The sequence below is a fragment of the Falco cherrug genome, chromosome 4 (genome assembly GCF_023634085.1).
Source record: "Falco cherrug isolate bFalChe1 chromosome 4, bFalChe1.pri, whole genome shotgun sequence".
Classification (NCBI taxonomy): domain Eukaryota; kingdom Metazoa; phylum Chordata; class Aves; order Falconiformes; family Falconidae; genus Falco; species Falco cherrug.
The window spans coordinates 23,345,175-23,373,060 of NC_073700.1; the positions used below are offsets into that span (position 1 = coordinate 23,345,175).

Sequence of the window (27,886 nt, forward strand, 5' to 3'; positions counted from 1 at the left end):
GTGCGAGGGGTGAAGGCTGTGATTGCACAGTGTTTATCAAGGGAAATTCATCTCTTCAGAGGAGAGGATGCACCAAGTAAGAACCAGTTACCCACGGGATGCTGAAGTGTTTATTCAGTCTTCTCTGTCATGTTTTTTCTGGAAATAACAAATAGAACAATAAATATGACACTTACTGTTATTTAAAATAAAACTATGACCTGTTTCTCTAACACAGGGAGGTTGTACTCAGTGCAACCTTGTCATTCATGTCCAAGGATAGTTCAAGATTAACAGTCCTTTGGTGAGATGTTGTTTTTCTCCCCTTGCCTGGTTCCCTCGTCGTGCACAGCAGCAGCAGGGCTGTGCTTTGCTCAGAGACATGAGTGATGGCCTGAACGGGCAGTTTATTGACTGAGAAATTGACTTAGACAGAACCCAAATACTGCAAAAGTTTTCTCTCCGGATGTCATCTTGGTTTCAGTTTTCTATTGAAAAATAGCACGTCTTACCAGATTGTGAGAGGTACAGGTCTGCGTCTGACTGAGTTGTGTAATTGAAATGGGTTGGTTGGTTGGACCCAGGTCCTAGCAAGGCTTTTGGTTTGGCACTGCGGAGAGACACAGCCTCTGCATTCAGAGTAGGGACATGTGCTGGTCTGTAGGGAAAAAAAAAATGGAAATAACAAAGTAATGGAATTGCTTGTAATTCTTTAAATGAGTAAACAGAAAATACCTTTGTAATTTAACTTGTTATGAAACCCATCACTGAATGCAGTTGGAGAAAAAAAAATTGAAAAAAACATCGTTCGATCCTATGTTCCTGCTGTTTGGCAAATGCACAGAATTTTGGTTTCTTTAATTTTTTTTATTAAGTAGGTACAATTATTAATTATAAAAACATTTTTGATTCTTTGATCCTTGAGTAGATAAACTAGCTAGGTAAGTAGAGCTGTATTTACTGAATACTTGTGGAAGTAAGAAAATCATTGTGTGATTACTTTATAACCGTTTATTTGCTTGTGTATCTCCTTGTGTCAAAACCCAGGGCCCTGTGCGGCGAAGTGCTGGCGCGTGGTGTGGGCAGGGGCTGGCTGAGAAGTGCTGTTAGGGCAGGGGGGCAGACAGGGGCTTGAGTGGTTGCTGGGTTTGGGGTTTTTTGGTTATTGCCCCCTACGTGGCGAGAAGGGAGCAATGGAGCAATGCTTCGCAGGGTTCCCGGGCGGTGATGGGCCCGTGAAGGCAGCTGGGAGGGCTCCCTGGTGCAGAGGGCAGCCACAGAGCCCCGGGGCCGTGCCGAGGGGCAGGGAAGGGGCAGCAGAGAGGATGGGGCAGCAGCACGAGGCAGTGGAGAACGTTTAGGAACCAGTTCAGGAACAAAGTCAAGAGGTAAAGAGGAATCGTTTTCCTATAGCTCTGACTTCAGGACTCCTTTGGGATATTTTAGAAGATCACTCAGGTCATAATTTTAATTATGTTTCATGCAAACTGTTTTCACACTTGGCTTTAACAGCTCTCAATAGAGCCTGGCTTTCCAGGTAAGATAACCAAAGTACTATTAATTACTTTGTTTTAAGCAGGTGAAAATAATTTGCTACTATTTGTTATCTTTCTGGTCCACAGCATTCAAATGGAAACATTTTAAATGTAGTTTAAATTAGTATGTTTTCTGTATTGTCAGCTCCAATTAAGGAATAATATGAATTGGCTTTTTTTTTTTTTTCCCCCTGCCATAATCTCATAAAGATTTGGAAACACATTTCCTAAGACCCTGTGTGCCTTCGCAGGTACGTGGTGGGGCTGTTGCACGCTCCCACCCGCAGTGAAGTGCTGTGCATTCAGTTGATGCGAAGGCTGGGGCAGCACCGGCTGCCCGACGGGCATCAGCTCCCGGCTGTGGGGGTGTGCCCCCGGCTCAGCCCCTGTGCATTGCACCCCAAAGCGCAGACGTAAACGTGGTTGTTCCTCATGCCAGGTCTTCTTTAAGCCTCTCCACAATTGTTCATTTGCTGGAAGCATTGATAAGATTTTCTGCTTTTTGTGCTGTGATCCCAGTGTTGCAGATACTTTCAGACTTCACCTGATCCAGAGTTTTTATCTGCCAAGCAGGCAAGCAGGAGACAGGAGAAAGGTGCAGCCAGACGCACCAAAGATGGGTGCTCTTCAGTGGTACAAGGCTTTGTTGATTTTAGCTTTTATTTAGAAGGGTAAAACTAATCCTTTCCTATTACAGTCTTACTACCTGACTCAAAACTTCAATTGTGGTTATCTTTCCAGCAAAAACATGATGATTTTTCAGGCCATAAACAGAATGGCTGTGGCTCATTGGGTCTGTTCATTGACTCAAAGTCATGTTTTATGTTAACAGCTTAGATGGCAATATTGACAACAATCTCTAAATTTATCTCTGAAGGCACCCACCTTGGTAATACCTTGTGAAGCAGTCAAAGGTGTGGCTGAGAGGGCTGATAGTGGGTTTGTCACTGCGGGTAGTTTCAATTATCCTTCCAGCTTAATGCAAGGAGTTTATCGATGCTGAGTTATCAGTGTAAGCAGTGCAGAGGCAGGGAAATAAATGACGTGCTTTTTGTTTTTTTTCAGAGGACTACCACTTTCACTGGTAAATATTCATACGTGACGAATGCCATATCTCACCACTGCAGAGGGGGAATGTGTGTCACACACCCTGTTTGTGGCCTGGTTTTAGAGCTCGTAAGAATTAGTACAGGTACATATCTTGGTACCATTTTTCAGAGGAGTGCATTCCCTTGGATGATCAGTTTTGCCCTTACTGTGGGCATGTCTCCCATCAGAGGCCATTTGATTCTGGTGATGCTCCTCAGTGACGTGCTTTGCCCAGGAGCAGGACCCAGCCCTTTAGGTCCTTTAGGTGCCGGCAGGCTGGCGGTGGGGCAGAAGGGCTGTGGGGTGCATGGCTGAAGACGTGGCTTGAAAACCACCAGAAACATAAATGCGCTCCCCGTGTCCAAGTGGAAAAGTGCTCTAGAAGCATCGTAAGAAACCAGTAACTTCGCACATTATTTTATACTGTACTGTAAATTTTTAGGGCCAGCAATACTGGCTCTGGTGACACCAGCGGGTGCTTTGCCCGCCATTTTTATGGGAGCAGGATCTCAGCCACGCAGTGCGATGCCACTCCTGCCTGTGGAGTTCGAGCTTAGCTGGGAGCTCCCCATCACACTGGCTTAAAAATGGAAGTGTATGTTTTGTGCTACATCCTACAGGATTTTTCCTTACTTGTCTTTATAAGACAGCTTCAGTTTAATGTCCAGAGAGCAGTGTTTCGAAGTGTAATGGTTACCCTGTGCCATTAGGCAAAACTTCCCAGCACACAGGGCTGTATTGCTTTCCTCTGACTCAGGAGAAGCACGGCTTTGCAGCCAATGCATGAGCCAGAGTTCATTGTTTATCCACTATACTGGGTGGAATGTGCTCAACTTTCAAATAAGCAATTCATTCTTTCCCTTTTCTAAAGAGGTAAGTGCCATGTGCAATGCTGTGTACTGACTTTGCAGAGTAATCTTTACATCATTTTGTGGATTTTAAGGTGATCAGTATGATAAGCTTCCCATCCTTTCTGGGACTCATTGTAGGAAAGCCTGCTTCACTGAAATTAATGGATATTATTATACTCAAAACGAAGTCAGAATTTTCTAGCTTTGTGCTGTAGTGCAAGCATCTTTCTAATACAATCGCTTTTCCTACGTTGTCTGAGCTTAAAGTTTCTTCATCCCTATCGAGGTAGAAGTTCAAGAGCAGTGTAATACATTTGCAGAATGACAAGGCAAACTCATACTTTATGTGCTCAAACCCTAACGAGCTGTCTTAGGCTATAAGAATGTCATGTCATTGCCACTTTGACCTGAACTGATTTCTATCATTATGCTGTTATCTCACCCAAGAACTGCTTCTATTATTCTTCCCATCGGATACATTCTCTGTTCACACAAAAAGTACATCATAAAATAACCCGGTGAATTAACAACATACACCTCTGATAGCAGCTACTACTTGAAAGCCTTATAAGCTAAAATGGACTTTTGTTTAAAGAAAAACCTACTTCAAATCCAAGTGTGCCCTGGGGAACTGGCAAGGTCGTACTCTTGCTTCCTATTAAATTCTTCTGGGAACTTCAAAGCAATCCTCGTTAAAAGAACCCATTATATTGGATATTTGTAATTGTTACTTATGGCCCTGGCGCTACTCTGCACAATATTTTGCCAGTCCCCTGGGTTCAAGGCTCACTTCAAGTGTTATATCATTCACTTGACTAGCTATGCAGTCTGAGTTTGCTTAGGGGCTGCATGATAGACAGGGTAAATATCCATTTCTAAAAGGGATAATAATAAGAAAACCCTAAAGGTAAGATGTAGCCCTGGTTAGAATATGAGGAATTTAGAAGTGACAGCTGTGTAAAGTGACAGCTGTGTGAATGCTTGTTGGATAGAAATATACCTGCAGCGTTTGCCCAGTCCTGCTCTGAACAACACATTTGCATGCATATGCATAAACATAATTATTCTAATAATATGAAGTAACTGTATTGTTATTAGTTGCATTGTCAACACTGCAGAGGTGAACCCAGGTTATCAAGTGTGCATAAAGCAGCAGTGCAGGATCGCTCAGGCTGTTATTTCTGATTGTGCTCTCCTGGCGTTAATCACTTAGTCAAGATTTCTGGGCGCCGGTGTTCACCTTATGGTCTCCCTCTGAGGAAGGAGCTTATAAACATTATCAGTGTTTTCCAGATTGGAAGCAATGACATCTGAGTGGCATTTGGTGATGGAACCAGATAGATGGGCTGGATGTCTGGCTTCCAGCCACCTTGGTCACATCAGTGGAGTGGAGCCAGTAGAGGATCTGGCCCTGTCTTCCTAAATTAGTATGTGTGCACGTGTGGGGGAGGCTGAGGGGTGGTTGGTTTGGGGTTTTTTTTTTCCAGCATTTGACATTTTTGTGACAGCTCGTTAGACTTCGAACCTTAAGCACTATGTTGCATGTCTGTGCTAGGTAAAAACTTGTCCATATGGCCCAACCTGACTTGCAATGATTTCAGCCAGCCTTGGGATTTGCTTCCCTGCTTCCCATCCCACCAGATGACCTCTGCAGTGTTAAATCCCATGCACGTGGGTCTTCCTAGCAGCAACAGGTGAATTACAACTGTGGGATACTTTAAAAAGCCACTGCCACTAGGTTGCTTTTGTTTTCCAAGAAAGGTGGGATCACTGTGCATGTTCTCCATCCCTCTCCATAGCCAAATGCAGTCAGACAAGGTCTGCTGGGCTTGCAGCGGGAGCACTGCTCGGTGGGGGCTGCCCAGGAGCTCCCAGAACGTTCTGCAGGCTCAGCCTAGCTGGTGGGGTTGGCGGCACACGTCTCTGGCAAGCGGTGTCAGGCACAGCAGTTTCTCTGGATCGAGGTGTTGACCAGAATGTCGCGTTGCCAACACAGACTGAGCCCCAGAGGCAGCTGGGCAGTTGTCTTCCCAGCCGCTGGGCTGAGATGGGGCTGCCACAGGTCTGGCAGTGCTGGTCCTGCCCGTTCACGTGGTGGCACCAGGTCGCAGGGGGACAATGGGCCTGCACAGAGCAGGGCGGCCTCTGCAGCCAGCCAGGTTCTGCAAATGTAATTGCGTTTTCTTGCAAATGTATGGAAGCAGAAAATGAGACAGTCATATTGTGAAAACTGAAGAAAATATCTGAGTATGTATTTATACTTTTTAAAGCCAGCCAAGTTATTTGTTCTGCATTTATCCAATGAACTTAGTTGTTGGGATTTTTTTCCAGTTAAAATCTGCAGGACTTTTTATTACTCATATGCACCTATCAGCTGTCCTTCATTCGTTTGAAGAGTTTGGCTTCAGGAACCTTACTCTATGACTTTTTTTTTTTTTTTTAACAAGATTTTCATCTTCATTACTACACAGATGTTTTTCTTCCACCCTGCTAGCAGGAGTCTCCCAGATAACGCATCCCGTAGGAAACAGCAGGAGCACCCACAGCACACGCTGCCTGCTGCGGCAGGGTGACCCTGGGGGGGCACAGGCATGGCTGAGGGGTGACATTTCTTAGGCTGCAGTTTGCACGTGTCTTGCAGTGCTGTCCTTTGAATACTGCAGCTGATCTGATGAATCTCAGCAAAGCCAAAACAAATTATCACGATGGCACAGGGAATTCTTTGACGGCAAACTTGTCTTTCAAGGAACATCTGAAGGAAATTTTCAGATTACCTTTGGAAAATTTTTACAGCCATTCCTAAAACCTGGCACTTTTTCTTATTTTGGTGGTAATCACCTGGAAACCTACAGCATTTCAGTTAAAATGAATAAAACTCAAGAGGAGATTAGCACTAAAAAAATGTCTAGGTTCTTAAAAAAGGCAAAAAGCCAAAGAGGAGGAGCTCCTGCAGGGACTGCCCGCCGGCGCCGAGTGCGGGGAGAATGGCATCCTCTCCCCAGGCCTGGGGTCCATTGCTGTTGAATCCAGGTACAAAGGCAAACGTCAGTTTAGCACGTAAGTAGGTTTTAAAGTTATCTCCACAGAAGAATCATGGATGAACATAAAGAAGCAGGCCATCAGCAGCAGGAAAGGCGAGGATGTGGTGGGGCAATGCTGCTGGAAGTGAGGTCTGGCTTTTTGGTATGCCAGGCAATCTGCAGCTTTTAAATTTTTATTTTTTTTCTTCTTGCAGCAGATTTTCTTTTTATTTTTCCCATGAAGCAACACAGCTGTGAATGCTCCCCTCTTCCCCAGAAGGTTTCTGCTGTATGAGCTGCAACATACAGAGTAAGACGTGCCATCATCGTGTGCACAGGGACAGAGCAAGGATGGGTCGGTGCGCAGCAGACATGGGGCTGTCGGATCAAAGCTGCAATTTAGACACACATGGCCATAATTAAACTCCAGCAGCTACTTTGATTGAGCTGAAGGCCAAAATCCTATAGAAGATTGTGGCTTTAGTGCCTCTGCAAAGCTGATCAAGCTGGCCCTGATCACAGTTGCTGATATCTCAGACTTTCTTCTGATGGGTAATCTGTGATGGGAATGCAGTCAGAAAGTAGTGGTGTGGTAACTGGGAGAACTGGTGGTACTCCCAGCAGGCTGAAAGATGGCTGTGGCAGCTCTGCAGACAGTGGTGCCGCTTCCATCCAGGAAAGCATCTGCTTATTAGCAAGCTAAATTAAGAAAATAAAGTTTCTGTGAAGAGCTGATGGCCTTTTACATTGAACTCCTGCACCTATAGAGGAGAAGAGATGCACAAACCTTATTTGGTTCCTTCAGGAATGACCCTGCAAGCCCAGACTGAAGTTCTGGAAGAACCAGTACTATGAGTGTGGGGGTTTTGGTCTGGTGTTAACATAAATCTGCTGGAGAAAGAATCAGTGATGGATGAAGAGGATGACTAAGCCTTCCACAGTGTTCAGCTTTTCTTGTGACTTTTCTCCAGAGGGGAATAACCGAATCACGTGAGCTGCACTACTTGTAGGAAATTAATCAGAAATCTCAGTGAAGCAGCAACAGGCCTTGTGCAAACCCAGCGCTGGAGCAGGTCTGCACCGGAGCAGGTCATCCCTGCCGTAACCGGGATGCTAGTCACGCTTGGGCTGGCGCTGACCCGACACGGTCTCATGGTCCTCGCCACCGCAGCACCTAACTGAACTTGTCACACAGAGACACGGAAAAGCTCCTTTACATTACAAGCAAATTTGTGGTGCAAATGTGTCCGGACTCGCATAATCCACCCGAAAAGGTAGTGGTTGCTAAGCGACACGGCCCTGTTCTCTTTTTATGCCATTTTAGTTCCTTCTCAGCTTTATGTTCCATGTCTAGGGCTGCTTAATTTGATCCTATTTGCAGTGACAATTTAGGGTCTTGTGCCTTGGATACCAATTCACACAGAATGTACCAATCATCACACTTGAAAATCACATTTGTTTTTGGAGCTGGTGAAACCAGAGTGGAACCCGGGGTTTATTTTCTGCCAGAGGGGCGTTCCCGAGGCCGTGTGGTACCAACCTCACACCGTTATCTCCCCCCACCTGCCCTCCATCCTCCCGGACCACTCGTTGATGGCATGTAATGAATTCATTACACTGTTCACAGATTCTGTCTCTTCTAGAGAATTAACCTGCCTCAGGCCTCTCTCACTCACTCCGTGTGTGTTTGCCGCTGTTGTAACATGCAGAGCATCCTTCTCCAAAATCTGAACCCGCATTTCCCAGGTGTTGGTTTGGTGAAACTACTGATGGGGCAGAGTGGGCTAGATGGGAGGGGTAGGGCAATTGCAAAAATGGGGATGTGAAATCAGTAGCATTAACAATGTGTGATATCCAGCTGAACTAAAGAAAAGTTATTTTTTTATAGAGGCAAATATTTGCATCTCTTACAAAGAGGTTGTGGCAAGGTGGGGGTTCCAGGTGTCTTGACTTTCTCCCGGATAGCCCCCCATCAGAGAATATCCTTGCATGGTCTAGTGTTTGTCTGGAAATGCAGTTATTGACCTGATGCCTATCGAGATTCTATGCTGACATCATTCTCAATACTGGGCAAAAATAAGAAGGAAAAGGAATTTACCAGAGCAAAGGAGAGGGATGAAGTCTTATTAAGGAATTTGAAGCATATATATGTAAAAAAAGGTAAGGAAAAGACAAACTTGAAATATAACTGACACCACCCACTTACATTCTGGTTTTGATTTTCTAGCATTTCAGGGAGATTACAAGCAGCGTGTTAGTAATGCGTGCCATAGTACACAGTGTGTCGCAAGAGTAGCAAAAGGAGTATGAGCGGTGACTGTAAATCTATACAATTCTATTACATAATTGTTTTTGCTATTAATTTTTGAAGTGTCTTTCTAAGTATTCCTGGCTTCTTGTTATGGTGTTCTGTGTAACGTTTTCTTTCAGTCCTGCCTCTGGCCCATTCTCTCGGCTGGGTACTTCAGCAGTCGCTAAGAGCAGGCAATCCAGCTGTCCTGCCGGGAGAAGCCAGAGGGCCATGGCCATCAGAAGTGATGTAGGGATGGTCAGAGAAGTTTATTGGGGTTGCTCATGCCTCAGTCAGTGCTTCAACATGAGTATTGTTCATCTTGGAGGTTACATCATAGTCGCTGCTGTATTTTTGTTGGCTCAGGTTTGATAAGACTGCACAAATAGGAAGAAATCATTCCTGCAGCGCTGATCGTCCGAGCAGGACGGTGTCCCCTGGCTGGCACACCAAACACGACAGAGCCCGAGCGTGCGGCTGGGTGATGTGTGCCAAGGCAGGCAGATGCAATGCCAGGTGATGATGAGGGATTGCCCCTGCTAGGGGCCCTGCCCCAGCGTCTGTGGCAGAAGGGGAGAACAAACCGTCCCCTCTGAACTTGTTGCCAGGTTGCCACCAGGCTGCTTAGCTACTGGATAAATTAGTCAGGAAATAGAAATGATGTCTGTGGTGGCGTCTCCCTCCCTGTTGTCATTGTGCTCTGCTGACAAACCTCTGGGGTGGCCGAGCACCACCGCTATGTACGTCGTCCTCAGCACTAACTGTCGCTGCTTTACTGAGAGTGACAAGGGGATGCAACAGCTAAAGATGATACGATTTATGAGAAGAGAAAGCTGTAAAGCAATTACGGAGGAACACGCTTTTTGCTAATGTTACATTTGTAATCAATATATTCATACTCCATTATTAAAACATGAGGTTCTGTGTGCTAATCTACATAGAAGTCATGCAGTTCCGGCTGCAGCTCGGAGACAAACAGCTACCCACCAACACATGCAGTAACATGAAATGGGTTTTGTACACCTGTAGGCATTTATATACCAGACAAGTTGCCAATACACCATGGTACAGAGCACAGCAGGAGAGATGTGAAAATGTGATATAACAATCTATTTACATTTAGATACTAAATTTAAAATTATATTATTTTCTCCAAGCTTCGTTCCATGTGTTGGGTCCTGAGTGAACCTGTAGAATCATTTAGGACTGTTACTTTCATCTATTTCTCATATATATTCCCCGATTTAAAGGCAGCAGAGCATATGGATAGCTCTGTTTTTCAGGCACAGAGATGGAGGAGGAGCCACATGCATCCATTTCCCTTTTAGATGGACTAGAAGTAGGATTTAATAATCAGCCGCTGTTTCGCTTGGCATGAATGATACAGGTTTCTAAGCAAGAATTAAGAAAATGAAAAAGAGGGGGTAAGCGTAATCTGCCACAGTGACTAGAAAGGAAATCGGAGCTCAAGTTCGAGACTCATAACCATCACGATATTGGTCCTTGCTCAGTGCTGGAATTACTCAGATCATGTTTCATACATTTGATAGCTCAAGATGCCTGTGGGCTGTAATAAAATTTATTTCTTGCACTGTAAATCTTTTCTCTTTAAGCATGGAAGAGGTTACAAATGTGCATAAAATTGAAGTGAAAGTGATTAAATCTCACTCTGAGCAAGTATTGACAGATCTGCCTTGCTTTTGGATGCTGTGGGAGCTTCTTTCTTCGTGGCCCATTCTCAAGATAATGAAAACCAGTCAAGTGATGAAACTTATATATCCAAGAGGATTTTTGCATTGGCATGTTTGTTTTTAATATGTTGTTGGCACAGAGATGCAGTTACTTCAAATCTTGTTACTCACTTCTGAAAGGGGATGGGTGTAGGCTATCACTGCCCCCCACTGCCTGTTGGTGAGCTGAAAAGGAAAGGGGTTCAATTAATTGTTGCACTTTAACAAAACATTGGTTATTTTCCACGTGCAGATAGGCAGGTTGTCTTCGTCTGGGTTGTGGTGCTGCAGGCTGCCTGCGGGTGTCTTGAAATGGATGCTTGCAAGGGAGGAAGGTGGGATGCATTTATGGAGAATGGGAGAAGACATGGCACATAACTGAGAGGACATAGCTGATATGGTTGTCAGTATCTTGTACACAGTCACATCCTTAAAATTAATGCCATGCTATGAAGTGTCAAGCTCGTGATGGCCAAGGTGCCTTCTTTATGCTTCCATTGGTCCAGGTGCCAAGAAATTAAGCGCCTGTCCTGTCTCAGCCCATCTTGGAAGCCATTGCTCTTGCTTCTTGGTTTTTCAAAGCTCCTGATTACTTTCAAATTGAGAGTACATGGAATACTCATAAAACCAGAAGACTAACAGCAATGTCAGCAGCACAAGGGAGATGTGATAATTGCACTTTCCTTCTATCCAGTACCGTGTGTTAGCAGTGACGCAATACTGCACTTCATCACTCCGTGCATCCCTGCAGCAGATCTACCTAACCTTTCTGAAGTGTGACAGCCTAGGCTGGGTTCCACCATAACGTGAAGAAAACAACTTTCTTTTCAAGCAAAAAAAGTTAAGGCAAAATAATGGGAGCTGCAGAACCCTGTGCTGCACTCCGCTTGCCAAGTGAGTGTGGTGTGGTTACCTATGGCTGGACTGAACCTTGGAGACTGTTTCCAGTACAGGGGTCCTGTCTGTATATGTGAGATTGTATTCTTTGGTATTCCTCTTACTAATTTCTTAACCAGAAGAGTTGTTGCTCTTCACCACTAATTATCGGAAAAGGGCGCTTGTCACTGATAGCCACACGTAAGCTCTTTCTAAATAGAAAGGTCCCCTTTATTCCAGCAAATTATATGGTGCAAATGCCTCCAGAGCACAACTGTTTGCAAATATGAAATATGCAGGCAGTCAATATCTAGGATGTTTCCTTTCTACATGGCAGTTTGCACTTAAGAATAGCCAGCAGCCCACATCTGCCCAGTGGCTGGCTTGTTCCTGCATGGTGACCTCAGGAACAGGGGATGCAGCTGGTCCCTGTACAGAAGGTGTAGTCCAGTATTTCAGATTCTGCATGCCACAGCTGTTGGCCCGCCTCCAGTGCATCTAAGTCAATGGCCACCTGAGGTTGACATAATTATATGTATATTAATTAACATTTATATGTTATTTGCAAGAGGACAATCTGTTTCCACTGTTGGAAAGCCGTCATCCATTAACACTAACAGCAACAGAGCGTATGAGATCGGTATCTATTTTCCATTTGAAGAACAGGGAACTATCATGTATCGTGGATTAAAGAATAGTGGATTCTGGTAATGCTGATGTTTCATTAGCATTCCCCATTTTCATGTAAATTAATTTCTTTGAAGAAAATCAAATCCATACCTGGCCCTAATTGCCAATGATAATGATGAGCTGAGACTCAGTAGAGATTCATTATCGAGGTAGGCTGGCTGTCTCCTGAAGTCTTGAAATCAAGACTGGATGCTTCTGGAAGTTATGCATCAGCTGAGCATCCAGTTCCCGGAGTTAGTGCAGGGACAGAGCTGCAAAATGCACCAGCTACATAACAAGAGACATGATCTCCTCTGGCCTAACAGCCTTTAAAACCAAAGAAGCTTGTCTGTCCTCTCCTAAAATTACCATGAAGCTTTTATTGATCATTTTATCTAAATTATGGATGATGCTTTTGTCAACTACATTATTCTTGTAAAGCAGAGCTGTGCCAAAGATAACTAGTGTCTAAGGTTCAGATGCACGGAGCCCATCTTTTCACAGAGAGGTTACAGAAGTCCATGCTATCAACAATATTTCTTGGCCAAATTCATTTGGCACTGGTGTTTCGTTGTCACATTGAAAATGAGAAATGAGCTGCTGTGGTTGAATTTGTGAGAAAACTCATCAAGTAAAATTATCAGGTTTGCTGAAAGGTAGAGTAAAAGCCCTGCGAGCATTAGAGGGGTTGACATGATATGAACCAGCAGTGGAGAGTATCAAAATCTCCTTTTCTGTCATAGGAATTCTGCTGCTATTTGGAATTGGAGCATGTAATGGATAAAGCTGAAGTATATCACAAAATAATACATGTAATTACTTTGCAACCTGTTTCCTGATGATACATTTTTTTTCCAGCTGCATTTTACCTCTCTTCAGCATTTAATAGCATACCTCAGTTTATTGAATATTTGCAGTCTAGCCTTGAAGGATAATGAGTTTTATCTTGCCATGTGTTGAACACCTTCACGTCCAAGAGAAGTTAATAGGAACTGAAGGTGATCAGCGTTTCGTGGGATCAGGCTTTGATTGATCAGACTCTGGTCGGGAACACGGTGAAAGAGCTGAATTAGGGTTTCAGAATAACACTGCAAAGTGCTGGAGTTACACAGGAGGTTCTTAAATTGCAGCCTTGAAAATACCTAGCAGTAAAATTGTCTTTGCCAGTAAAAAAAGATAGTGACCACCATGAAAAAAAAAAACCCACTTACATTAGACTGTGCTCCCCTGCATTATACTTTCAAAATATTCTGAATTGTTGGTGAGGAGCCTGTCCTTATTTAAGCAAATGTTTCGGAAAAGCAGGCCACATGAGAAGTTGGTAGTGGTCTCTGGTTAATACTGCTTCATGGCCAGCCCCAAGGCGGGGGATGCTCCGGAGGGCTGGCGGACCTCTGCTCCCCCAGGGCGGGGCAGTGGTGGAGCTCAGCAGCCCCCAGAAATCAGCGTATTCCTTTCTCTTCTCTTCCAAATGTATATTTGCCTGGGGCGTGCACTGAGGATCAGGTTTGTTTATATATTCAGGTTTTCTGTGTATGACTGATTATGATTCACATTAATGTATTTTGCTGAATCCAAGTTACTCAAAAAACCCACAGATGCTTTTTAAGAATACTTGATAATAACAGCAATGTCTGGTAATTGTAACCTTTTGAGAATATCCATTAGCTTAAACTGGTCTCATGGTAACTCAGTGAGTTAGAATATTAGATTTTAATCTTTACTCCAAAAGCATACGTACTTTTCATTCTTTCTTTTTTTTTTTTTTTTTTTTGGAAGTAAGTGGGAAAAGGCCTTTTCTGTATTCATTGGAACACAGTTCAATATAAAATCTCCTAAGTCCAGTACATGCAGTTACATTCTAGTTACAGAATTTGCATATAAATAGTGATGTTTTTGTTGATGTGCCTGATGGGAGACCATGTCATCAGTTGATAAGTCCCTAATCTGCCAGCGCTTCAAAGTATTGCAGGATATTTTGCTTTCTATTCAGCTGCAAATATTTGCAATTTTTACTGACAGAAATGTGTAGTGTTGCTCACAAAGTCATTACTGACTGGTTTTAATTATTTCTGTTTGCAAACAGATTTCATTTGAAGGTCATAATTAGGAAAGCTTCATCTCCACATTGAAAAATTCTCAGAAGTCATAAAACTTGCATAAGAATAACTTTACCCATGAGAAAAGCCAGGTTCAGCCAAGGAGATTTAAGCGTTGGAGAGAATGTCACTGTTGTGGGTTTTTTTTTAAAAAAAGAAATTTTAATGGGATGTGGTTACGGTTCCTCAGCAGTGAAGTCATACAGAGTGCAAGAGTATAACAAAATCAATCAATAGTAGTTCTGTTTATAGCAATAGCTGGAACTGGCAACACGGCTCTGGCTGATGTCATGGCCAGCTGCCTGGAGCCGGGTCCGCGAGCACAGGCTGTGCGGAGGGAGGATGCTCACCGGGATGCGGGAGCCCCCGCGCATCCCTGCCTGCAGCCGCAGCTCCCGGACCAGCAGCCAGCCCTTCCCGAGGGGCCCTGGCTGTCGGTGTTTCTGACCATTCTCTGGTTTTCTTTCAGGCCCTGCTGCAAAAAAGAAGTACGTCAGTTATAACAACCTGGTTATCTAGTGTGTTTTGCCACGTGGGGCAGAGGACGGGTGAGGATTTTCATCCACCGCTAGCGCAGAACTCCTCCCGAGCCGCGGGGTGTCCGCCCCGGGGGGAGCGAGGGCACGGCGATGCTGCGGGAAAGCGTGAGAGGAGCCCCGCGCTCCCAACGGCTGCTCCCTGAAATATCCTTCATCGCTCTGGGCTTAGTACGTCACTGCCGTTGGCCGTGGCCTTGGACCCGCTCCGGCTGCAGGAACCGCCGTGCCCGCCGGGCCAGGCGCAGCATGGGAGAAACAGCTCCCCGGGGCAGGCTGCATCCAGCTACAAGGACTTTAAGGGGCTAATTCTGTCTTTCTATGTACTTCCAGACTGCAAGTTTTTGAACTTTCTGTACAGTTTGTGAGGATTTTTGCATATTGCCATCCATGTTGTTTCGAGGTCACTGTTTGTTTTTTGAATGCACAGTTTCATTGAGGCCCGATTCTCTCAGACTTAGCACATCAACTAAGGATTTAAAAGACCTATGAACATGACTTGTATGAGTACTATTGTATCACTGCAATCCATATACAGTATTTTTTTTAACTAAACAAAGAAAAAAAGAATTTAAAGACCAAAAACTGTGCTGGCGAAGTTAGTCCCGTCCCTCGTCCCCCCCGTCCCCCCGTTCACCACTGATGGGCTGCAGAGGAAGCAGGAAGGATTTTTGCTGAGTTTTAGTAGAGGTCTTGATATTTGGAATGCATGCCAGTAATGTATTTTATGGTACATGTTAATAATTTATGTTTGATATTTGTATTTGTGTTCTATTTTGTTATTTTATTTAAGGTATATGACTATTTTGCAATAATTTCAATAATTCTTATGATATTTGGAGGAAAGAATATGGCTTTTACATGTCTTGAGATTTTTTTCTTTGTTGATGCCCCATCATGATTGACCAGTGTGATAAGGACTTAAAAAAAGCATGTATGTTTTATACTGTTTGTAATAAGTAATTTCGTTAATATTGCTGCTTATGTGCCAATTTAGTGAAACCAATCTTTGCCGCAAACTCCTCCCTTCCTTTCCATTCTCTCGATCCTGTGATATTATCCAAGAATGTATCAATAAAGGATTTGTTTAACTTTTTTTTATTTACTCCAATAAATATATTTTTTCAGTTGTTCCCTCCCCCTTCCCCCTTGTGACTAAAGTTTGTTTCGATGATCTTCTCAGAGGTGGACATCCAAAACCCCAATGCAGAGCTACTTCAGCCTTTGTGCACAAAGAGCAGGACTGGAAAAGGTTTTGAGGAAGCTGGAAACTAACTGCAAGGGGAGAAAGTGTCTTTGTAAGCACTGGGAACTACACCAACCGCCAAAAGCCAAAGTGCAGTTGCACAAAGCCCTTCTGTCTGCGTTTGATGGTCTCCAAAGCTGCCTTCAGCTGTTGTGTCTTCTTATGACTTTGAAGGTTATTATGTTCAGTAGCACACCAGAATGCAATTAAATGAACTAATCAAAGTCAATCTGCCAGGCAAGTGTTGAGTGAGCTGTGGGGGGTGGGGAAAGGGAAAAGTTTAGGGAATAGGTGAGAGGAGACTCTTTCCAATTGCAGCACGGCACCTGCACGCTGCCTTTGGCATAGTAACAGCGGTTTGGGTGCAATGTGAAGATTACTTTGGAAAGTATTTAGCCTCCCATTTTCTCTAGACAACTTGATCAATTATACTGATGAAGTTAATCAGCATCAAAAGAAAATTTGACAGCTGCAACATGGGCCACAGTGCATAGTGATGAAGACTTCCATGTCAGACCTTGAGTGACTCTTGAGGCGTGCAAGCATGGGGGCTGGGGAGATGTTTGCAAGGCCTTCCTGTTGTTGTTTTAATAGTCATCGATCTAATAATGAATTACAGCAGACAAACGATGTAATTCTGCCCAAGTAAATGCTTTGTTAGCGAGAAACAAATGATCAGCCCAACAAATAATGAAGGCAGAGGCTCTGCAACATTTTCCTTTTTTCTCTATACTGCCCATAAACACAAGGACAGAGCCAGCATTGGGCTAAGCAAGTATGTGCCCATCAAACTGATTCTTGCTCAAAGACACCAATTTTTTTTCTGAAAAGGCAAAAAAATGATTTGTTGGCTTGTTTTCACTTTCTTTGGAGAAGTGGGGAAGGAGGTGGCAGGAGGAAATGCTGCTGTTGGGAGGGAGTGGTGTCAGTTTTGGGGTGTGTGTGGTGGGGTTTTTTTTTAATGTCTTCTCCCAGCTCATGTTGTATCAGATCCAACAGAGAATAAAAGCTGAGCCTTTAATTTTCCTACTTATTTTATTTTTTGAGGCATGTGTGGGCATGCACGTACCCACTCTCACACTGATTGCGTGTAGCAACCACCAGCCTCTGGTTCATGAGCTGTGTTGTTTGTTAAAGGTTGGCTGGCTGGTGGGTTAACATCTGACTGCAGTTGGGGCCAAATATCCTCTGAAAGTGCACAGAACCAGCATCAAAGCTCTCTACTCCGTTAGTTCAGGTCAGTCCTAAATGATTCATCCATCCTGAACGGCTTTCTAGTTTGATCACTGCCTGAAAAAGTAAGTAAATTGAGAAGGCATGAAAACCCGAGAAATATTTTCATGTATCAAAGTACTACATAGAATCTGCTCGCTTTGATCTGTGTCATCCACTGGTGTGTGCCGCAGCCCGCGCAGTGTGAGCCGTCACAGCTCCTCCGCTGGGACAGCTGAGTGTGCCACCAGCGTCCGACGGCTTCGCCACACACAGTGTGGCATTAAAGGCAGCAGCCCTGTACCCATACATCTGGATTATACCCAACTATGATAAAGTACGTTGATAACTCTATACAGATGTATATATCCCCACATATAGATAACCATGTTACACACATATATAAACTTACAGAAATGCATATATATAAAAACATATGTAATTTCTAATTAATATGCAGTCATGCTGGTTGTACTAAAATAGTTATGCATTAATTTTGGTATTTAATAATATAAACGCATTAGTAAATTTGTGAATTGGCTCTGTTGCTCTAAACATGTATTAAACCTGAAGTGAGTCACTGAGGACACCAGCAAGGCACTGTTTGAACAGCTTCTACAAGGTGAAGATGTTGCATTGTAGACTGTTGATCATTCTTTTTATTCCACAAGCTACACCATGCTATTACACCCACACAGCACATTTTTAAACAACAAAAACAAGAGTCCTTAGCTCCATTTAGAGTCCTTTAGTTTACAATTGGCTGCACTTAGCATCAGTGCAGCGTTACTGTTGTTTTCATACATCTTATTACCCGCTGACTACACACTGGTATGACGGCACTGGGTTTGGTCCCTGGGGAGGTGGTGGTGTACCTGGGAACTGAGCAGATGCGAGTGTCACTGGCCCTTGGCGTTAGAGTGCTTCATGTCATGTCGGTGGCAGCTGTCAGTGATGGGGCGCTTCATGAGTAAGAAGGACCAAGGTTGGACAAGGAAAGCTGATGGAATTTCCCACCTGAAAAAACTGAAAAAAAACCAACAAACAAACAACCCCCCACACACACACACAACAAAACCACAAGCTTGTGTTAGTCAAAGTGCTGCAAAAAAAACCCCAACATGTAAAAGTAAAGCTGTCTCTAGCATGGAGATCTCAGGCTGTACAGAGCAGAGAGAGGATTACCTGGGTAGGTGTATGTCGAGTGAGAGGTGACGGTAGGCTCTGCACCTCCATGGGAAGCTGTCCTTCACCTGGCAGAGCTTCAGCCACCCTGGTCACAGGAAAAACCACCCGACTGCCTGGCGGTGCTGCCAACACAGGGCGGCAGAGCAGCTACTCGCACACGTACTCACACTCGGTCAGGCTCTGGCATGTCACCTATAGCATGTGCTCAAGAAGCATTTTGTAACTGATGAACATACTGTAAAAAATGCCTATGTGATTATGCTAGGAAAAAATGAAGAATGGGAGTGATTTTTGGGGGGGGGGTTGTTGTCATTTACTATTTAGTCAGAATTATACGCAAATGGTTTTGGTATGTTAACACCAAGTTTATTGTTCATAAATATCATCACAGACATAAGCTTTCTGGGCATGCTATATGATAGATAATGACAATTATTTAGGCTGAGTCAGAGCTTAGTCTTCATTTGTGACATTAATTGCCTTTATATATAATTAAATGCACTTTAATGCTTCCATGTACAGAATCTGTGCATCCATAAAAGCACAAATCAAACGTATTTATTAATTTCTAAGAGCTTTTTTAAAAGGCTTTAATACAGTTGAGTGTTTTTTGGTAAACAGTCTTTTTGATAGGATGTTTAGGAAAATATTTTGATAATTACTTTTTGTGCTACAGGCATAATTAATATTATTAATAATAAACTAAGAAAAGCTGAGGGGGTGAGACGCTGCTTCCACCCAGCTCAGATGCTTTGCCTTTCTCTCCCATGCAGGCAGAATTACACCACCAGCCCTCACCGTCCCTGGCCTTTTCCAAAACTAATTCAAAAACACAAGTTTTGAGTACATTGAGGGTGGCTGCACGCACAAAGTTACAAAAGCCAGAGTCCCATAAGATTTGTGCTGTGACCCACGAGCTGGATTCTATCAGCTATTCACCTTCAGCCCACACTGGAGGAAATAGATGTGAACTTACACCTCCCACATCTGGGGCTGCCAGCTACAATTCCCTGTTTTACTGTCAGCTTGCCAGTCGTCACGGCTTTATTTAATATTAACTGAGGGAAAGACGGAAGAAGGGTTATGGGAGGCAAGTTGCTGCATTTGAACCTGTTATTTGTGGTCTCTCAAGTACTCACCGTGGGACGCACTCAGCTTCCTGGGAGGGACACGTGTTGGGTCTCTGGCATCTCTCCGGCAATACCTGCTAAGAGGAGTATCTTCACTCCTGCCAGCAGTTCGGCAAAGCCTTTCTGTGTGATGGCTTCCTAGGCACTAAGTCATCAAATTGTTAAGAATTATATGGCAAAAATGGTGGGCTCCAGGGCAGGCTGCCCATCCGCTGCGGTGCACAGCCTGCGGGGCCACGAGCCCTGTGCCTGCATGGGTCCTTGTGGAGAGCCGTGCATAAGGGGGGCAGCAGCAGCAGTGCAGCATCACACTTAGCCAAGTTATTTTACCCTGAATCATGGTCAGTAAATCCAAGAACTCCAGACAGGGCAGGGGTCAAACTGCCTTAACTACCATTGCTAACCGCTTGTGCATAGCAGTGCATTTATTTTCAAAGATGTCGGTTTGCTGATTGCTTTCTCCATACAGCCACCAAGTTTTTTATTTGTACCAAACATTTATTTTCAGTAGCTGTTTTATTTTCAGTAACTATTATTTTTTGCAGCCCAAGAGGAGTACTCTTTTTTTTTTTTTTTTCTTTTTTTCTCCTTAAGAATGATCTCAACTTTTTTTTTTCCTCCAGTTTTTTTATGCCTGTAGTATACTTGGCTGCATATAATGTACAAACCCAAAAATAGACCCTCTACAGAAAATGGACCTACAGGGAACAGTACCAGCTTTCCCTTCTAACTCCTGCTGGAGCTCACTCAGAAGAGATAGGCTGCATTTTACACCGATGAGCAGCACATGCCAATGCCTTTAAGTCCCTCTTGGTCATCAGGACCAAGGAAAAAAAGTCCCAATTTGAGATGTAAGGTGAGCTATGTAAACAGCAGCCAGAGGAGCAGTGCTGATGGCTGCCAGGCCAAGAGATACCACGGTGAGGAGGGGGCAGTCGGGCTGCAGGGGAAAGGGAGACAGGGGACACGTTGCTGGCATCATGCCTCTCCCTGGAAGCAGAGGCATGTGTGGTCATTTATTTTCAATTATTAATACGTTTTTGTCGATGGAACACTTAGTCATCAGTCTATTACATCTCTCTTTGCCTCACCTGTCACCATCTCCATCACGTTATTAGCACCATACGCAGTCCCTGCAATCCATGGAACAAAAAGCCCAATTCTGCTTCTTAGGATCAGGAGAGGAAGTAGGTGCATGTTCCCAGCACCGTGCAATGTGGGTGTAAAAGAACCTGACCAATGGCAGCAGGTAATTAAACAGACACACTAGTGATGTCATGAGGTAAGTGGTAGAAAAGGCTGGAGATCCGGACATCTGTGGGCAGATGGCTGAAAAGGACAATAATCCACATACAATACTGCCAGTGTATAACATTTGTTAGACTCTATTATGAAGACTCTAAATATTATGAATATTATGATTATATTATGAATATTATAATGAGATTAAAAATGAGCCATTTTCAGCAAGGATAAAAGAAAATTGCTTGCAATCCCTCAGGCAGGAATGGCTCAGCTGTGCGGTCAGTCAGACACCGGGGCAGCAGGCTGGGCTCCCCGGCCGCGCTCCCTGCGGGCAGGGCATGCTGCGGCAGGGCTGGCTCTGATCTCCTGACTGAAATGCCAACAGTTCCTTCACACACACACACAGAAAAGACGCCTGTACCAACGGCACTGGTAAAGACTAGCTTTTACGTGGGCAGGGGGTGGCTTCAGTGGGTAAACTGGCTGCATAAGTTGGACTTTGGGAAAACCAGCTTCCATCCTCCCACGCCAGCAACTTCCCAGCCCTCAGATCTATCAGTGCCAAGTCAGCACAGGCTCTGCAATACGGTGGCGTAAAAGTGTTAAAACACTGCGGCACAAACCCCCAGGTTTTCTGTGGTCTCTTGTCTGTTTCTGTTTATTAATTTATTTTACATTTTGATCAGATCTTGAGTAGATCTTAGCTTTTTTCCATGGGTACCAGGTAACCACTTTAAGCCATTTTGAGATGAAGCAACTGTTCCCTGTAAAATCTTGTTGGATTCCAGAAACCTGCCAACAGTGTGCAGGTGGAGCATGGTGGGGCTGTTCTGCTCACGTCATGTAAGAACACAGTAGTACCAGCCCTTCCAAAGTCCCAAGTCCCTGCTCCACTGCCGCTACATCATCAAACAGCAGCTTTACAGTGCTGGTTCTGACCCCGGGGCTCCCTAGTGTGGGAGCTGTGGGCACTGCCCCAGGCATGCTCCGAAAAAATAGGGGGAAAGAAAGCCTGTGACTTACAAGGTGCATCTGAGCCCTGGTTACGTAGTTAAGAATCATTACAACTGCAAAAAGAAGACAGAGGAAAGTATCTCATCTGCTTTGGCAACTACAGGTCAGACAACACCCTCCTGGAAGGCGTTCACAGGGGGATCCAAAATCCTACCTTGGTAGCTGTAGGAGAACATCAAAGCCCCGTGGCCAAGGAAGACAGTGGGTGCTGCTCCCTCCTGCCCATGGAGACAAAAATCTGGTCTGCAAACCTGCCGAATTCCTGTATGAACACCGTCCTTCCTCAGGGCCTCCACAGTAGGAACCACAGGTAAGGATGCAGTCAGTGCAGCCAGCCCACATCAGACGGTGCTGCCTCTGGCCTCAACAGGCTTCTTCAAGGCATAGATGGGGTGGCATGGAAGCATAGGCCTACAAAAGGGTGCAACGTTGGTCTGAGAATCATTTTCCTATCTTGGGAGCCATGGTCATCAGCTTTAAGACTTAAAACAGCTTGGTCTGTTCATCTCTGTATGCCAGGATGTGTCTTACATTCTGCCACCCTCTTTCCTATACCTTCACCATTAAGTGTATACCATACAGGATTACATGCTTCCATGCACAATCCCTCTTAGTTTAACAGTATGCCGATATAAAAGACTGCCTTTTCAGAATAATTCATAAAAATTGATGCATATCCCTTTTTTTCCTGGATTATTACTCTTGTTTTATTCATTCTGTAGACAGCTAAATCATATAGTGAATATTAATGATGGTGATTTTTCTCTAGCATTATTTAAAGCCAAGATGGTGAATGTTTACTTACAGCCAGCAGGAATTACTTCTAAGTACGGATCATTTATTTCAGGCCACTGTGGGACTCTGTCACGTATGGATTTGGGGCAAGGGAATGAGGCAAGCAAGGCGATGCCTGCCAGCTTCCTGCACACCAAAGCCTTGCTTCTCTCTGACATGGTGATGATGGGAGACAAAAAACGCTGCTCACCGTGCCCTGATCTAGTGATGCCACAGCAGTATGTCGAGCTAAGTGCTTGCATCAGGTCCCCGGTTCACCGTGCTAAAGTAATTGAGAGAGAACGGGAAGAGGAGACCACTCGCCACTCGCTTGGAAAGCTGACCTTAGCAGCACTGCTGTCTTCAGGACGGTCCAGAGTCTGCAAGGACACACGCACACATCCTGCTCCCACTGGGTGACACTGGCCCTCCGCCGCGGGCTGCAGGGGTGGATCACATTACTGTGACCGTGCTGTCAGGTTTTATTCTTCAGCTTGGGCAGGTGCTGACAGTTTCAGCTCCAAAGTGCCAGGTTCAGTCCCTGCTGACAAAGATGCATCAAGGGTGTTGTTAAGCAAAGAGTTTGCTTTTCTTTTCTCTTTCCTGATGCTGCTGTTGTCCTTCAAAGACTGTAAAAATCTTCCTTAAGCAGAAAAAAAAGGTGTATTTACGGGTTTTTTGGCCATTAAAAAAACAGGATTGTGGTTGTGTTTTACTTAAGATGCTCAGATGTGTAAGAATTCAAACCCATGAACCTACATATTGACTATAAACCCTCATTGCACAGGGGGGCAGCTGGCACCTCACTGCAGCCCGAGCATCCCAGAGAGATGGGCACTTTCCCAAACCCTGCCTCAGAGGCACACCTCCTCTGGCGGGCAGAGACAGAACTGGTTACATCGTCCCCAGATTAATCAACAATAAATTAAAGGTCTATCATTAAAAACCGGGGTTTTTTTTAGACCACAGCTTCTTTTATAATTTTTTCACACGTTGACTCAAGCTGTTGAACAAGTGTTAGTTAAGGACAAAAAAAATGAATCCTTTGGGGTACATGTGGGTAGTGTTTAGTGAAGTACGAATTTATGCACTGCAATAACATATGGAAAAGCATAAACACTCATTTAGCTCATAGATAAGTGACTCAATGTTAACTTTTAGTCTGTTTATGAAATTTTAAGACAGGAGGATCTTGAGGAAGTGTACCAACTAATTCCTATTAATAGCACGATCTGGGCAGGCTGGACTTTAGGGACATGGGTTAGTGGTGGCCTTGGCAGTGCTCGCTAATGGTTGGACTTGATCTTCAAGGTCTTTTCCAACCTAAATGATTCTATGATTCTATGATAATAAAACAGAACAGTAGAAAGTACAGAAGGCAAATGAAATAACCTTCCCTGCTTTAGCAGGAACTTGCCACTCTAACCCTTGAATGCAAAATACAGCACTCCTGCAAACACCACTTCATCGGTGTCCTGCCTACTCCCTTTCCAACCAGCCATTTTCATCTAGCCAAGCTGCTTTTATTAAAGAGGTGAGCTCCTTTTAAGGACTATTTAATTTACAGTAGGAAATGTATTTGTCTATTGTTTTTCATTTACAAATACACGAAAAAGAAATTACTTAATTTCATTAACTTACCAAAATGTGACTTCTTGTCCCAGTTCCTTCTTCAACAGTGAAATTAATTTTACATGTAATTCATCTCATAGTACTTATACAATGTGAATAACACGTGGACTGTTGACGCTATTCAGCCAGCAAATGGGTTTTCTTGGCAGCCTAATGGTCTGTGCAAAATGTATTTGAGTAGCTTTAGCTATTTCTCTGAACCCATTAGCTGCTATAAAAATCTTTAGTTAACCTAATCTTATGACTCCATCCATCATAAAGTGTCACTTACTGTGTCCCATGGAGTTCAGCAGGTCCTAGTTCTTACTTCTAACCCTCACCTAAGGAAAACAACACTGTTTTTTTTAGAGAAAAAACTTTTTGTAATTCCCTTTGCACTTGATCCAGGCTGTCCCTCAGCGGCCTCTCTACTACCCACATGCAGGTACGGACGTGCTGCCAAACAGCAATTTTCTTCTCTAATTCTTAACTGTTGGAAGGGGTAAAGTTCGACATTTTACCTGACCAATAGGAAGTCCTGTACCATCGGTAACAAATGATTTGTGAAGGATTACTCAGCATGGGAGGCCAGCCACGTGTCCCCGACTCCACCAAGCGCCTGGCGCTCAGGGTGGCGCAGGAAGGAAAGCGCAGTGCTGGTGGCTGGTTAGCTGCAATTCTCAATTAGCGCTACAGTGTTATAACTGGGCAACAGAGCATGAATCAGCTCTTTGTTTAAGGTTTGTTAGGCGATAATTGTGTTTGCTGCCACAGCTCCCTGTGTAATTGCAGCCATGGGGATGCGACGCTACAGGTTAGCGGCCCCTTGGCGCTCTGTGCCGGGGAGATGCTGCCCCTGTCACGCTGCCCTGCGGCTTCTCACCGAGCAACGGGGTCTGCAAGCTTACAGCAACGTCACAGCCACATCTGCAAAAGTCTGAATGCAGGCAGGGGGCTCACAGATACAGGTGGCTGATGGAGAGGCTGCAACCGCCTCTGCTGAGGCAAGGATGTGAGGGCAGCAGGGCAGCGGGGGGTGTGGGAAGATGCTGCTCTAAAGATGTCTCAACTACAGGGAAAAATGTCCAAATTCCTCCTTAGACACCAGGGGATCAAGCCACATAGCCAGAAGAAACTGTTTTCCAGTGTCCCAAAGCCACAGAGCTATCTTATGCTGCCTGATTTCACTCTGAGTCTTAACATACAGAAATGAAAGTGAACATAAACACATATATACATTTTGTACATATCTCTATACATACGGTATATATACATACCTCTTCTATTTTGTCTACTGCGGATTTCTGTTTTAAGCAGCGGCTAATTCATTCCTCATGGATGTGACAGAAGCAGCGATGTCTCTGATGGAAATTGAGGCATCCTCTTGCACAGGTCCATCTCAGACCTGCATTAGCACTGAAGACAAATCTGAAATGTTCCTGAAGAATTAATGATGTCAATTTCATATCAGCTCTTAGCTCATAGTTCTTTGTATCTAACAAACTCAATGCAAACTGGAGATTTTTGATGGGACTTAGTTTTTTAACAATTGTACCCAATGATAGAACATTCTACCTAAATGCTTCAATTCCAAAGACTTTAGGTTCTTTCACCTTTTAATTACACCATCTGTGAGCTTCTAGTTTATTAGGTGGATAAATATTCTTATAACTTTTTGGTGTATGTGGCTAGATTGTCAGCACTAGAGGATAAACTGGCAAGATGGTGTCTAAAGAAACCCAGTCTATTCAGAAGAAATATACAATTTCTCTTTCAAAGAATGCGTAATTTTTCTGGGCATGGGAAGAATAAAAAAAACAGGGGACTACTTTATGGTTCACAGCTCCAAGCCTTATTTTGTTCCATGTTTTTGGCTTTCTGATGGGCTCCATGACTGCCAGACATGTACCCTTGTTGGGGACCTGTGCCACCACACAAGGGAGCTGCAGGAGGATGGAGATCAGCTGGCTGGGCTGACTGGAGACTCCATCCTTGGAGATACTCAGACCCCAACTGGACCCGGTCCTGAGCATCCGGCCATCTCTAGCCAGCCCAGCTTTAAGCATGGGACTGGGTAGACTCCAGCAGTCCTTTCCAACCCAGCCACTCTGCGAGTCCATGATCACCGTGAGGGACAGACAAAGCTTCTGCCTCCTCCCCGGGGACCCCAGCAAGGGTTTAGCATGCTCAGGGATATGCACGGCTCCAAACCACAATGACAGAATGTCTTTCCTTTCCACCTGCCAAAATAACTTCTAAGCAATAGGCTTTGTCTGGCTTTATCACAGGCTTATTGTCCCAGCCAAAGATTTATTAAATCCAGCAATGACAGCAGTTCTTTCTCCTAGTCACAAGCTTTTATCTTGTTGTTAAAAGTTTTAAACAGCATCTCACACAACAATGAACATCACATACATTCCAATGAGCCCCTTCAAGGAAGAAATTCAGTTAATCTGTGATGAATGTATCTCAATCTATTGCTTTTTAACTTATAGAAATGACTGTCTCCTACTATATTAAATCATAAGATAAGAGAGGCTTGCTCTAACTTTTCAGTTGGTATAATCCTGTATCTGCTCTTTCACATGTGGCTTTGGAGCAGATAATTTATCCTGCATGTGCCTTCTCCAGTGCCTAGAAAAGAGGGTTAGTAAATTGGTAGAGATTAAAAAGCCAGGGCATTAAAAGCCAGGCAGCAGAGCATTGCTAAGGAAGAGGAGGAATATTTCTGGCCTCTTCATGTCTTCTGGTTGGTGCTTCCATACTCTTTTCAGGATTCCCATCAGTGCAAGGATCCTTCTTAGCCACACATAAGCTTAAGATGTTATTTACGTGGGGAAACTGGAACGATACACAAGTAAGGAAAAGACAACCAAAAATGCTATAAACAGTACAGTGAATTAACTTGGATATCATAGAGGCCAGAGCTGCATCTTGGTAGAAGAGGACTACCTGGGCCATCGGCACCCCTGATACAGCCTTTTCACGTATCACTTTTTATGATGGAGATTTGTCTCGAGTGTTCAGTCTTGTTGTAGAGGATGAATGATTGTGAGATACAGAAGCATGCAAAGCACAAAATACATTTCCTCACAAGCATATTTGCCTCCGTGTACATCTGCTTACCCGTTTATTTTGTGAAGTTGATCCCAACACTCTAATTGCTACTTCAGAAGCATTCCTTGTCCTAAAAATACTTCTTAGTTTCATCTCTTGTGTGAAGGCTGGAAGATGGTGTCTGCTGATTAAGTAAGCAAATGATGTGCTGTCAAGTAAATACGATTTGAAACTGCAGCAAAAAAAAAATTAAGATCTACAATATTCACATGGTAAAGGAGGAAAAACTGAATGACAGGGAAGCGTATGTGTATGGGGTATATGGCTCATAGAGAGCCATGCTCGCTAAATTCATATACCAAATGTACCAAATGTCAGAGGATGAATGACATGCACTACATTTTCAAAGCCCGCAGGGTTTTACAGAGGAAAACCAAAAGAAGTATGATGTGCACCAGTCAGTGCCTGCAGGCTGTTACACTCACAGAGGATGCAGATGCTGAGAAGCCACACAGACCTTGCAGCCAATGCCTGCCTTCACCCCTCGCTGAGCGCGGGCTGGCACGCTGCCGTGGAGTACAGCGCAGCCAGCCCAGTGCCGACGAGAGGTCCAAGGAGGGGCTTGCTTGGGCTGGTACCCTCTCATGCTAGAAGTCTCTGGAAAATGCTTCCACTTGTCTTGGGATCTTTCATAGATAAGGAACCAAAACCAACGGGAAGCCCTGTAATGATAAA

At 44.2% G+C, this 27,886-nt stretch overlaps 1 protein-coding gene and 1 long non-coding RNA gene across 32 annotated transcripts in view; one reads left to right on the forward strand and one right to left on the reverse strand.

Annotated features, from left to right (window-relative positions):
• Window positions 1–15,779, forward strand: part of GRM7 (glutamate metabotropic receptor 7) — a 304,125-nt gene extending 288,346 nt beyond the window's left edge. For both annotated transcript variants that reach the window (XM_055708082.1, XM_027811686.2), the window contains one exon: window positions 14,608–15,779. Coding sequence is in view for 1 of the 2 variants with exons in the window: in XM_027811686.2 (XP_027667487.2) it covers window positions 14,608–14,657 (50 nt within the window). In the remaining variant the exon portion in view is untranslated. The remainder of the gene's footprint in view (window positions 1–14,607) is intronic.
• The window catches only part of LOC114017065 (uncharacterized), a 206,799-nt gene continuing 194,669 nt past the window's right edge, over window positions 15,757–27,886 (reverse strand). For 12 of the 30 annotated variants that reach the window (XR_008731891.1, XR_008731890.1, XR_008731889.1 and 9 more), the window contains 2 exons: window positions 18,008–27,873; window positions 15,757–17,210 (listed from right to left, as the gene is read on the reverse strand). This is a non-coding gene — a long non-coding RNA (uncharacterized LOC114017065). The other 18 variants (XR_008731879.1, XR_008731875.1, XR_008731866.1 and 15 more) reach the window with 18 other exon arrangements.